Source organism: Anser anser, assembly GCF_964211835.1.
Source record: "Anser anser genome assembly, chromosome: 3".
Classification (NCBI taxonomy): domain Eukaryota; kingdom Metazoa; phylum Chordata; class Aves; order Anseriformes; family Anatidae; genus Anser; species Anser anser.
The window spans coordinates 20,338,408-20,352,796 of record NC_139722.1 but is presented as its reverse complement, the minus strand read 5'-3'; the positions used below and the strand labels follow the sequence as shown (position 1 = coordinate 20,352,796).

Here is a 14,389-nt window from a genome sequence, read left to right as displayed (position 1 = left end):
AACCAGTGTTCATCACAAGCAGTAATCTAAAATAAGTCATGCCTGCTACATACACATGCGCTTGGTAGAAGTACCAGTTTATGGAACAGTCTCAAGAGTTTAATGATACATTTTGAAAGAATAAATCTTCTAAAGCAGAAAGTGGATGAATTGCAATTGTCAGAAAAAGTCTTACAGGAGGAAAGACAAAATCACAGAATTTAAGTTAAAAATGTTCCTTGTGTATATCACAATTGCTTCTTATTCATTTTCTTTTATGTTCTTTTGCCTTTTAGGCTTTGCCAAAACTGTCATTACTTAAATTTGTTAATTAATTTAAATTAAAATAAATTAACTGAAAGTTAATTTTCCACTGTACATCTTGCCAGTCTTCTGAAACCCTCAAGCATAATTTAGCAAAAAAATACAAAAGTTATAGAACACAAGCCTTTTGTGAAATCCTTTGCGCTAGTTGCATATACAGTTGAAATTTCAGATATCGATAAGAAAGAGTCCTGTCTTCTCTTTATTTCTTAAGGCTGGTGGCAGCAGCAAGGCATCATGGTAATAAAGAAAAGTAGCTTTCAAGGGAATAAATCATTGATGCCAGTTAGTTTAGTCCTTTAAGAAAAAAAACTATACCAATTATTGTTACCTCTGATTAATTGTGATATGAAAATGTTTTTGATAGATACATTGCTATTCCAGGTGTAGTCCTTTGTCTTCGTCTACTATGAAGACTTTGCAAGACTTGCCTTTTTGCAAACCAGACAGTGTTTGTACTATAAGTTGAAAAGTATATTTAAAAAGCAAGCTTAAGCTTGCTGAGCAACATGACTGTATTTCTGAGTCCAAAACTGATTTAACCCAGCTTCAGCCTGCCTAAAGCCCATGTTTAAAGAAGCAGCAGCGTGTCATTCATCCTAAAATATCACTGTGGCTGCTTTCAAGGTGCAGGCCTAACAGAAACTACAAATTAAATTACTAGTGTGGATTCAGAAATGCTTCCTTTTGAGTACATGACATTTTTCTTGCAGAGGTTTTAGAATCAATGACAGTCTAAAATTAAAATTAAAAAGGTAAAATAATTGAGTTGCCCAAGCTCAGCAAATAATATGTCACAAAAAGATAAAAAGTTGACAATCACAGTGAACTATGATCTATTTATGTCTTTCCTATATTCTTAGTGCAAGCTTAATTATAGAGACATGTCTGATTAGGTCTCCCACTTAACGGAGGCCTTTTCATTCTACTTATCGTATGACTTCATGGTTGTCCCATAACGAGTAGTTGCAACAAAGCACTTGCCCACATTGTCCTTCATAGGCCAGTGATTGCTAATGGGATATAGGATCATTCCCTCCTCCAGGTCAACAGTACACAGCTGTCCCAGGTGGATAGTGTTTATGCGTCATTACAAACTGATCCTGGTTCAGTGTTCTGTCAAAAATGAGATTTTTGTACTCAATCCATTTCTTAATGGACAGGTGTTACAAGCAAATTGGCATTAATTGGCAACATTGTTGGTGATCTCTGCAGAAAGCCAAAGGTGTGAAATGAACCAGAGGATAAAAGCCACAGTTGAAGAGATTATCTCTAAACCGCCAATTTTTTTCAGTCCTTTGGAGGAATGGTGTGCAGAGCATGAGCAGCAACTGTTTAGTAGACAGAAGGCTTGAAGTTCAAGCCAGCTCAGTACACTGGGTCAGACCAAAGGACCGCCTAGCCAAAAAGCTCGTCCCCAACAGATGCCCTTAAGAATCCAAGAACAGAGGAAATATGTAGAATTATTTATAGGGTATGTTCTGTGCACCTCCATGATGTTTTGGATAGATTCTTCCTGAACTAGAGTTTCTTATATACAGAAATGCATTCTTTCATTGTTTTTATTCTTCTGTATTTTAGGATTTGTATTTTAAGGGAAAGTGAGCCATTATATCCTAGTCCCTTTCTCTGTGTTCTTATATACACTTGTCATACAGTCATGTCAGCTGCTTCTTTTCCAGTCTAATTAGTCTTTGTTTACTTAATCATTATTTGCATGAAAGCCATTCCATACCTTTCAACATCTGCTTTTCCTGCAACAGCAAGATCTTATTTTGAGTATTTATCATCTGTTCATAACTCATTACAGTCCAGGAAAAGTTAATATAGACTTCCCTCATATGCATTAGTATTCATTTATCTATAATATTTTAGCAGTCCTTTTACCTCTCAGTCATTCAGTATCATGAGGTGCTTCTACTGCAGTTTGCAGTTTGTTCTTCTTTTTATTATTTTTCATTACTTGCTGCACATAGTTAACTTCATCAGTCTATTGCTTACTATCTTGTCCACATCATCAATCAGTATGCTGAATAGCTTGTATATCTGGGAGTCCACTGATAGTACCCTCTGAAGTAAAAACTGGTTACTAAGTGAAGCGTTTTGCTTGTTTTATTTACCTAATTACTAATTTGTGTTGGGGCTTTCCCTTACTTCATAGCAAATCAGTTAATAATCTTTTTTTTTTTTTCCTCGTTTTTGGAAACCCAAGTACATCTTATTGATTGGTCCTCTCATTAATAACTGCTTTGGACAATTCTAGAAGACTTCTGAAGCATTACTTCTGTTTGCAAAAATGATACTGGCTTTCTTCTTCCCCATGTTGTTACATTTATCCACAGGTTTTGAAGGGATGTAGTGAAGGATCTGTCTCCGATTGACATATTAGTAGATTATAGGGCAAACTGAATAAAATGGGCTGCTGGGCCTATGATAGTATTTAATTTTTGTGCAGTGGCGTTGTGGCCACGTGTATGCTCTCTTTTGTCTGTAACAAGGTAAGGAGGGTTCTAATTTCCGTTCTACCATAAACAGGTTAGTACAATATGGCTTAGTAAGAAACAGACATTTGAGACTTGGACCAGCTTGACCACTTTGTATCACTTTCCTATTCTTGGTCATTACTGGCTGGATCATGCAGTATGGATTCTGCTTGTGTAAGTAACCCAGAACTAAGGGGATGAAACACATAACCCTCTGGAAAACACTTTCTGGTATGTTTATCAAATATCAAAACTTTGAAATGGTCTGCAGAAGCCAAATTTTACACAAGTTATAACAGTTTAGCATTTAGAATCATAACTTTGAGGTTAATAAATTTTGACCAAGGGTTTTCCCCTCTTTAATTAATGAATCCAGTGGAGAATTGTGATGTAGATTTTCTAAAATTCTTATCTTTACTTACAAGGAGATATTTCTTCTTTACACTGTTATCCTACTAAAGCATTTGACTGAAGTGTAAGGGACCACAATGAAATATCAAATTGCTAGTGACCCTTCCATTATTTTTTTTCTGTAAAATGCTCTTAAATTGAATATTACATAATAGACAGAATACAGCCTACTAAAAGAAATACAGCTAACAGTTTGCAAGAAAAGGGTTTCTATGTTTAAATTATCTGGATGTTACCTCTGTGTTGAGAGTGGAGAGGACAGGAACAATAGGTGAAGATGGTTCCTATTTTCTGATTCCTGGATTTAAATTCAGTGATCATATTCAAGCATTTTTGTTTGGCTGTAATAAGCTACCTTCTACTTTATTCTTAGACATTTCAGCTTATGGACAGATATGTTAGACTCTGTTGATCATTTTCAACTTCAGGTTGCCTGTCATTCTATCAACGATTTTCGTTTGTACAGAACGCTAAAATATGCATCAGTTTCTTCACTATGATATTACCAAGTTTAAACTAAGCTTTCAAGACACCTTATCTTTTTGTGGCTAATTCTATGAAATAGAATTAGTCAGTGGACTTGATTATGAAATATTCATACTGCAACATCAGGAGATCTCAGTCAAATGAAAGCTGGATTGTTCTAGGGATTGCAAATACTCTAAATGAAACTATGATTCTTTTCCTTAAAGAGTTTGCAGTGTAAGACTTTACTGTTAACCAACTTAAGTAGTTAATTTAGTAGTACTTACAACAGTAAGTACTTTACTGTTAACCAACTCTGCCAATTTCACTACTGTTTTTTTTTTTTTTGCTAGAGAAGTGTTCCTCAATCACTAACTCTCAGTCATCCTGTTAGAATCTGAAAGTCAGTATTTTGATTTATTTAAAGAAATAGAAAGATCAGTTGCCACTGACTATAAGAAAGAGCTTTAGGAAAAAGAAAGAAACAAACAAAAACCTAAAAGATTTATGAGCAGGAAGAAAAAATAGAAATGGAGCAATTCTCAGAATGCTCTCTATTTTGAGTAAGTTTTTTTTTTTTTTTTTTTTTTTTTTTAAACACCTGGGCATAAGAGAGCTGATGCTGGGTCATCATTTGGTTTATTTGCTTTTGTTCTACTTGGTGCATGTTTATGGCTTTTATAAAAATAACCATCTTTCAACTCACTTCTCTACTGGTAAGTTCTAAGGGACAGGTAATTTCAGTTCAGATACAGATAGCATAGATGCCTAACTTTGACCTAAATACCTATATCTCTTTGATTCCTTCTTAACTGCCTCTCTGTACATAGTGATGGCTCTCTTTATAGAAAAGTGAAATATGCAGATGTCATGGTACTGCAGAGATATAAATACCAATGTAAACTTTCAAGTGTATTGTCTTTATGTGTTCTGTAAGAAAATCCTATCTCATTCTGTTGTTCATTTAATAAGCCTTTTATATGCTCATAATCATAATTATAAATCTGAATTGGTATGCTGAGCATTGGTTTCCATCATTTTCTAATCATAACTTAACTAACGTTATTTCTAATCATAACATAACGTTCATAACTTAATTGATTTTTACCTGTAAACACTATTTTCAAATCATTTGCAAAGAAAAACAGTTACCACCTTTGTCTTTTTTTCTTTATTTTTCTTCACAGTTTAGACATAGTTTTGTACTTTCAGTCAGTGATACAATAGTGTAAACCTCTGGATATTATTTCACAAGGAATAAACTGCATATTCTGCAACTGTATATTGACTAAGATGTGTATTCCTTTGAAGTTCCCTGAAAGTTTTAGTGTCAGTAGTTCCTTGACAACTTTTTAAATTTCATAAGTATTTGATTTTAATCATGTTTCATACTGTGTTGCTTTCATACATTAATTAAATATTCAGTTGCAATACATAAGATGCTACACACATGACTAGACTGAACAATCTATATGACCTCTACTTCAGGTTTGACTAATAGCTATATATGCAGGCTAATTCCACTAACTTTGCACTGGCATTTGCACACATTTGTTTTAACATCATTTTCTTCTGTATGCTGTAATGAGTAGATCATAAAAGTATGTATTTTCACTGTTGTGAGATCTGGACACCTCTACTGCTTGGAGAGTATCAGCAATCTTGTCTTTCCAGTAGAGGCACTTGAACGAAAACTTCTAAGATGAAGTTTCCAAAATTCATAATTTCATATATGGATACTGATAACAAAGAAAACAGAGTTTTAAATCAACTATTAAACAATACTATGGATAAAAGTCTGTTGCATAAATAAGAAACCAGTCTTCTCAGTGACTCCTGTGGTACTTACATTAGGATACTGTGTCTTTTTCTTTGATAATTGAGACATGTCAAAGAGTTTCATGGACTAAATTAGTTTAAATCAAAAATTTAATTTATGTTGCATTTAGATAAATTTAGATAATTATGTTGCATTTAGATAAAATTCAGGATATTTATGATTAAAACAAAACAAATTTCCTTCTTATTTTCAGTTATAAACATAAACTATATATAGTTAGTGTTAAGGCAATATATATTATTTAGTATTAAGGCAATACTAAAATTAAGTCAAAATAGTATCAAATTGTGTCACATATATTATCAAGATGGACAGCATTCCTTTCTTCGTGAATACTTATTTTTATTTCTCTACTAAATTCCTAAGTTTCTAAATCTACGAAGTTCAAGAAACTATAGTTCCTTAAATAGTTTTATCACTATATATTATTCCTTTCTGAGACAAGCGTAGCCAGAGATGAATATTCATGTTTTTTGCACTATGTTGTTTTGTAGGCTGTACTTACTGATTCTCATTTATTCTGCACAGGCTCCATCATCACCTTCTTCACCCATAGCTAATGAACCAAAATATGAGAAGCGCTGGCTAGACACCTTATCAGTTCCTCTGTCAATGGCTCGAATCTCGAGGTACAAAGCTGGAACAGATAAATTAAGGTTTGTAATCTAAAAGGGGAAGCACTGTGTTAGTTAGCTGTACCTAATATTTTACTGTGGAGTGTTGGCTATGTAAGGATTCTTTGAGTGGAGATATGAAAGTCTTGTTATTAAAATCTATGTAGTCCATTTTCTCTTGAGATTAATGCCATGCATGATGATTATGAGACAAAGTAAAAAAAAAAAAAAAAGGACTGTAAATATAGCTCCTATAAATATGTTTCTGTAATCTGATGTATCTTGGGAATTCATCAGCAGCTAGCACAGAGGTTAAGCTTGGCATTACTTGAATTAATTTTTAAGGTATTACATTTCACTCCATATCTCTGTAATAGAATAAGTTCAGATATTGTCAGTAAACATTCCTTTTTCTTTAAAAATGATAACATTCTGCAAAATGTTATGTGCCTATCATTGTCATATAGGAACTCATACTGACAACAGATTTTCTCAAAGTAGAGGGTACAAAGTGTTTTATTTTTCATCATAGAATCTTGCCACATCTCAGATACTTAGGCAATAGTTCATACAGCAACAGTGGAGTAGGATAGCAAAGGTGATTGTTGTGGGCTTCAGGACATAAGTGAAAGCAAAAGTGAAGACTGTTGAAACCCCAGTAAATAATATGCTTGGGAAAGTTCTAACATTTTGCAGCATGCATCAAATGTTTTTTTCTGTAATCCATTATGTGTGGTAGGACTGCCACAAATCTCTCACTAATTGTGGTTCAAGTAGTCCACTGTTCTCCATATTTATGAGAACAGCAGTTCATTCAATGTTGTTATTTTCCATTTTCTATATGGGTTGCCCTATTTTTATACATTTCTGATATTTGAAAATGAGAGAATTTGAATCCTTCTTGAACCTATTAAGGTCACCTGCTACCAGGAAATATCAGAAATTAATGTGTTTGTTTTTCTTTATCTATACCAGATTTGTTACCTGTTTCCAAAAACTGATATGAATTATCATTTATTTTATTTTATTTTTTTGTAGGACAGTTATCCTGCTTTTAGCTTAGAGCAATTAGTCACCTAAATCTGTTGGCGTCTCTTCTCCCAGACTTTGTGATAGTGTCACAGCTCAATAATAATAAATTGCACAGAAAAGTTTTAAGTTGTCCCACACCCTCTTCTGAACTCTTAATTCCATTTTAAAAAGTCTCTCATCCCTTCCTCCACCACTTCCTTCCTTCCTCCTTCAGCTGACCTGTTCATTTGGTCCAACACTTCCCAGTCTATCACAGGCCTCCATCCATTCAGGTCTTAGAAGTTCTCCTGTGGATTAATTGAACCTACCTATGCATGCACATTTAAGCATCAGCTCATCATCAACTTATCATCAATGTTCGTGAATTTAAAGGATAAGTGGAAGAAGACAGAACATTTAAACCTTAGAATTCAGTTATCACCTAGATAGTTTGGAGCTGTTAACTCCTGTTTTATGCACTTTAAGCATTAGATGAAGCAATCCCAAGAGATTCCACTTCTGAAAACAGCAGCCTGTACATTTTGAAAATGCCTTGAAATAACACATCTTCTGGTACTGTACCGGGTCTGGCTGGGATGGAGTTAATATTCTACATAGCAGGCCATATGGTTCTGTGTTTTACATTTTTGACTAAAATAATAACACACCAGTATTTTTGTTGTTGCTGAGCATCAAGGCTTTCTCTTTTTCCCACCCTCAACAAGTAGGCTGAGGGTGGGCCAGAAGTTGGTAGGGGACACAACGTGGACAGCTGACCCACATTGACCAAATGATTATTCCATAACCATACCATATAACATCATGGTCAGCATCAAAAACTATGGGGAAGGAGGTCTGGGAGGGTCTATCTGCATAGATTGGTAAAGAGAATGCTTGCTTTTTCAATATTAAAGGATTCTGTGAATCCATATGTAATCCTTGTCACTTTTTGTGTCCCTTATGTTTTCTGTCATTAGTTTGTTTTGTTTTGTTTTGTTTGTTTTCTTTTCTGATGTAATGTTTCTTTTTATATTATCCTCTCAGTTGGTCTTGAGAAGGCACTCTGGCACTGGTACAGCCTTGTCTCCTTTCTAAGTCTGTATCATTGAGCAATTGAAACTATTTTCTATGGTGTCATATACACAGCTGTGTGCCTTCTCTTCTGCTAGGTGGACAATATAAAAAAGGACGTTTCCCCTACTCTTTACCTGAATTAAATTCTGAAAGAGAGGTCTGGATCATTCTTCTACCAAAACGATCTACGTCTTTTTAGCTTTTGACATTCTCTTGTAACTTCGTAAAATATTACAGCTTGGGAAAGGATATCAAAGCCTGTATGATTATTTGGCCATCTATTCACTCATAGGTAACGCTGACAGAAAAACTGCTTTTTCACCTCTGAAATTCTTGCAGATGGTCACAGAAGTCATAGCATACTCTTTTACTAAAATCAATCACAAACTGATGGTTTTAATATATAGCATTGTGTATGCTAAGTATAGTATCTGTACGTCCAACTACTGTTGCTGTTCTGATGTAGTATGCTGCTGTCAGACAGTCTAGAAAGCCCCTCTGACCTCATTATCACTTTTGCTTTTATATTTAAGATATTGTCATATTTTCAGTTTTCTTTTCCTAGTGTTTTAATAATCTCTAATTTTCAGACATCCTTAGGAACAAGGTCAAACAGAGTCTGATTTATTACTGAAAGACAACTTTTGTTTCCTTTCCTTTAAAAAAGGCAGATTATAACAATGTATAAACTGTCAGCATCTTTCTCAATATTTTTGACCATTTTTCAGTTAGAAACAGGTTATATAATTAGAGCTCTCTGTTAGACTATGGCATAATTTTAGTGTGGTTTAGATCAGATCTAGCCTAATCTAATCAGATTGGGCCATATTATTTCCTTTGTGGTTAAAGTATGTTATAGTATTTCATTGGAGTTTTCCAGTAACTTTGGCAAGAAAATACATACTTTTAGCTTTTGTGTCACGAGATGGTCAGGAGCACCTCTATCTGTTTGACTATTATTCTTTTTTCATTGTGTAAGAAAAAGGAGTCATCTTTTGACTTTCATTACACTGGATTTTTCATTTGACTTTTCCCACAAAGTCTGAAGGTTGGTGACTTAATGACACAAGTATATCTTTCATATATTTTAGATTTTGTCAGCACTGTAGGTATTAACAGAAAAAAAGAAAGAATGGGATAGATGGTTTTCCTTCCTTATACATAAAGAGGAATGAAAAAAAAATACTTCAAAGAGTCTGAAGTCTCTTTTCCACATAATGAAACAAAATAAAAAAACGCCCTAACCCTAGAATATTTTAAAGGAAAGATGAAAATTGTAGTTGGTGTTTCTCATCTTCTCAGTGTAGGATCTTTCCAGTTATATCTTCAGAAAGTATGAACATCAAGATAAACATTAGCTTAACTACACAAGTCACTTTTTATTAGTGCAGCTCATATTGATGGTGCAATTGGAATCTATTTGAATATTTCTTTGTAATATATAGGTTAGTCTGCTCTTTTTGATTACTTACTAGTTCAATGGCTTTTAAACGGCCTTGCCTTTATTATATAGCACCACTACTTTTATAATTCTACAATTCTCGCCAATCCATTTGTGCTATTTTTCTCTGTAAGTATTAAGGTAATATGGACAGAGAGAATTCTACTCCTGTGAGTACATGCAATTGCTAGTAATTTTTGATTGTTAAAGACAGAGTTGGTCACTAAATGTGATGTAAGTTTAACAGTGGAATAAGTAAGCCTTGCTTACCCCAAAAAATTTGTTGTTCATGGTGTCGTTTGCAGACTTTTTGTTTTTAAGATAAAAATGTAAAGACCGGTAGTCATATAGAAGATGAAGAACATAGTTATATTCATTTATAATCTTTCATATTTTGTAACAGAATATATAAAACCTTATTTGGGACTATGCGTAGATAAGTATTTCTAGTCCTTACAACAGGCATTGACAACCCTAGATAATCATTTTTGTTTGCTGTATTGACTGATGCTTTAAGTGAAGGTAGTATAGCTATAACCTCTTGAACGTTGTAAGTTTAGAGACTGAAAAAAAATTGCTTATTTGGAAGATGGAAATTGAACAGAAGAAATGGGTGAGCTGGAAGTAACTCTGGTCCAGTACCTATAAGCCCTTGTAGCTGTGATCCCAATTACATAAACAACTTAATTAAATTTTGGTATTAATTTATATTTGCTGGCATTCTGGCAATTGCAATTATTACAGTGTATTGGGGGCGGGTGAGTGTTTTTGTTATTTTTTTAAATCATTGGCTCACTATATTCTTAAGAGAGAATCTTTCTGAAGGATTCTATTTCCCATTTTAACATTCCAGTGTATTAACAAAATGCCTTTAGTTATTTACATAAATAAGCAAGTGATGAAGCAAACCATTTTGAAAAAATGTATAGGAATTAAACATAATCTCTCTGAGTTACAAAAACTGAATAAGTGTTTGATTACAGCTTTCGGTAACGATTAGAATGAACGTGAGGGAAGGAGGACTGAATGAGTATGCACATAAAAAGTATCATAACCAAACTGAACTGCAACAAGAAGGAGAGAGAGTGAGTAACATCTGATAAAAAGTAAGTAGAAAAAGAAAGTAAAGGTTTTGAGGGATGTTATTATCTCTTAAGGACTATCTGACTGATGATACAGAAAATAAAAGTATATTAATTAAAATCATTAGTGACAGAATCAGCATCCACTATACAAAAGAAGAGCACCATAGTTATGAAAGGATAGAACAATTGGAAATGGAATACAATGTAATAGTGCCAAGTGTAGGGGGATGACATTAAGGATTGTTACTAGAACAAAAATCTATGGAATAGTTTTCCATAGGAACCTAATGGAGCCTTTTGGTGGATGGCAGCAGAGTAAGGTGAGGATTAGGTCCATACTGTAATTCGGCAGAAAATAACTCTGGGACATCACTGTTCTGCAGACTTATGAAGGAAAAACAGATATTTTAGAGTATAGCAGGAGAAGCAATTTCCAGAAACGAGAAGCATAAAGACCATTGTACAAACATTGCTAAGACCCCGTCTAGAATCTGTTTACAATTCTGGTTATTTGAATTAAAACATAAAATATGAATGGATACAGTAGATAAGCATACAGTGTTTTTAGAAATATATTATTTTGATTTCTTAGCATGTAGGGTTAACAGGAAGAAAAAACACTGTGAAGGACAAAAGCTAGTTAAGCTAGATGGAAATACTGACTCACAAGGGCACTAACTGACCATGAATAAATTAGGATAAAAATTAGCCAATGGTTTCTAACCACTGGAATGGTGATATTCTAGATCTGTCTCTGTAGTAGTGGAACTTTTCCTGTCTAACTGGTTAGCAAGATAGAATTTAATAGCGATGAGATTTAATAGTAATGAGCATTGAGCAATATATGATTTTTTTTAACTTGCGATGGCAAAGCAATGGGCATGATATCTATATATGTCGTTTTCCTTCTGTGCTTCTAAGACGTTTTACTATTCTGTTAAATGTAGCAGCTTCTTATTAAAAAATTTGTTATGTATATAATCCGTTTCAAATATCGTATGATTTTGAAGAGGAGTTTTTTTTTCTCTTCAGGTACATTTCCTACTTTTAGCTCTAGGGTTTTAGCATTTGTCAACTGGAGTTTCTTTTGGCACTTAAGGAATTTAAACTTTTTTTTCTTTCCATTCAGCATAGATATGGAAAGTGAAAGCAATTTTCAATGACTTCTAGACCTGGTAGCCTTGTAATAAATTCGATATATTGCTGTGGGCAATGTTTCGTGATTTCTACCATGCCTCTTGATTTTTGAGTGTAGTTATAAAGTACTGAAGAGCTTGGTACCTGCCTGTAAGGAAGTCCATTCTGTAACCTTTGTTCTGAATTTCTTGACCTTTGTAGCACTACGTAAAGTGCTTTTTTTTTTTTTTCTGTGTTTAAGAATATGAGGTGTAGGACAATTTATTGCTTTTTGCTACATTGTTAAGGTGATATGTGAAAAAGCCATGAAATCTGAGATTTTCTTCTTAAAAATGTGCTATCCACCCTTTTCTATTAACTGCCTGACCACTGCCATGTGTGTTTTTTATTTAAAAAAAAATGTTGAAATAAGTATTTCCAATACTTCTTTTACAATTTTACTTAAGCAGCAAGATGTTCTGGAAGTCAGTTGCTAGGGGTCAGGTAAATACAGGATACAGGATAAGCTCTGCTCAACAGACTGTTAACAGAGAGATGCCCAAGAAGTGAATAGTTATTCTGTAGATCTCTCCACAATGAGAGACTGACATACCCTTGGCTAAAATAAGGGCTAACTCAGAGAAAAGTCAAGGTATAGGCAGGAAAAAGGAGCTAGACAGGACCTATGCCATGCAGTTAGACTAAAGATCAGCACTGAATATTTATTCTTAAAGTTAGGGACCAATTAAGTACCTGTTCCTTACGTTTTGGCCAGAATTTAGACATTCTGGATGCAAGATATTTGCAGTCTAAAAGTGCATCAAAAATCAATGGCATCAAAATTAAGGGAATTGCTGCTGCTTTGCAGTCTAGGGCAATATAGTCACATGCTCAAATACATCCCTTTAATTCTGTTCAGTTGCAGGAAGCCAACTTAAGGAGAGTGAGGTGTTTTTTTTTTTTTATTCTTCATCCTCACAATATTTAGCATCTAGTTTTAAAATCTGTACTGCAGCTAAGCACACGAATGTACTCAGGAACCATTCACCCTTTCCCCCGAAGTTGTGTTGCTCTGGAAAATTGATGTGGCACCTCTTCACTCTTAGTTCTAGTAAATAACCTCCCTTAGAAGATAAAACAGTGGAAAAGGAAAAGTAAAATAAATCCTTCTCCTCCCTCCCTTCCCCCACCCAAAAAAAAAAAAAAAATATATATATATAACAAATAACAAGTTATTACTCTGGGGGATTGTGCATATTAATATTGCCAGAGTTCAAAGAATTATTACCTTTTTTTTTTTTTTCTGTTTCTGGAGGAAGTGAGACATATGTTGTCTTTTCTTCTGCTGTCTGACAAAATACTAAATTCTAACCCACCAGGGTTAGCTCAGCAAGACTCTGTCCCCACTAAATGCCTCAGGATAAATAGCCTTGAGGTTCTGTGGCAGGCCTGCTTTCTTCCCACTAACTTTGACACCAAAATAGCAATAAAGAATTCTGGAGCTAGCTGAATGTGTTGAAGCATGTAGCCTGTGGTGCTCATTATTTAGCTTTATCGCTGTTGTTTTTCACAATGTGTTTTTGTTCCAGAAATGCATTTTTTTCTGAGGCATAGACGGGTGTTATGGGAAAGAACCTGGTTTGCATTGTATTATCAATAATAGTAATAATAAAAATACGATAAAGGAATATTGTTCTGTCTTCTGAAGGCAGACAGGTTTTAGTGTTCAAAGTAAACCTGCCACAGTACTAAGTGAAAATCAAGCACATGGCCATCTATCTTTCTCGAACAAATGTGTATGAATTCCATATACAGTATAAACAGATGGAGAACTGAAAATGTTCAAGAAGTAATCTTTTGCATATAATTTAAACGTAATGATGAACTCTGTAGTCTTGACAAAAAGTTGTTGTTGTCATGAGCTATAGACTCCCCTCATGTCGAAAGACATATAGTGCTTGAAACTGAAACTTAGCTGGCATTACAGTGGGAGGCAGTCCAGTAAAAATTGTCCATGTCTGTATTGTGTTAGCCATCTTATATGTGCCAGAAAGAAAAAATCTTGTATTATATTTGAGATTTAAGCTACTGACTATTAAGGTAGCTCTGAAGACATCATTGAGATAAATTCGATCTTCCTATAATGAATAACATGAAATACAGTTTGGTGGTTTATTATTTAAATTTTTAATCTCTCCAGCATGCTTCCATTGTGACAAAGGAGCACAAAGGAGAATCTAAAAATTTGTCTGCATGCTGATAACTTAAGTTAAAATGACGTTCACCTAAGTTCTTTGGGACTGTTCGCATGCTCACAATCTATTGGGATTGGAATTTAATAGATGAGATTCATCTCATCTGACTGTAGATATCTGGTAGTCATTCACCTACAAATATGCTAAATCCCTGGACTCAGCTGGGTGTCAGTGGATGGAAATAAGGATGTCTTGTGTTTCTTCTGTCTTGCACAGTCACTTATGATTAAAAAAAATAGTTCCTCTGTTCAGTATGTCTCACTTCTAGAATCATAGAATAAGTCAGGCTGG

At 34.2% G+C, this 14,389-nt stretch overlaps 1 protein-coding gene across 13 annotated transcripts in view; it reads left to right on the top strand.

Moving 5' to 3' along the window:
- Positions 1 to 14,389, top strand: part of SNTG2 (syntrophin gamma 2) — a 285,090-nt gene that overhangs the window by 180,924 nt on the left and 89,777 nt on the right. For all 13 annotated transcript variants that reach the window (XM_083830578.1, XM_083830571.1, XM_083830579.1 and 10 more), the window contains one exon: positions 6,031 to 6,158. In XM_083830578.1, the coding sequence (XP_083686704.1) occupies positions 6,031 to 6,158 (128 nt within the window). The remainder of the gene's footprint in view (positions 1 to 6,030; positions 6,159 to 14,389) is intronic.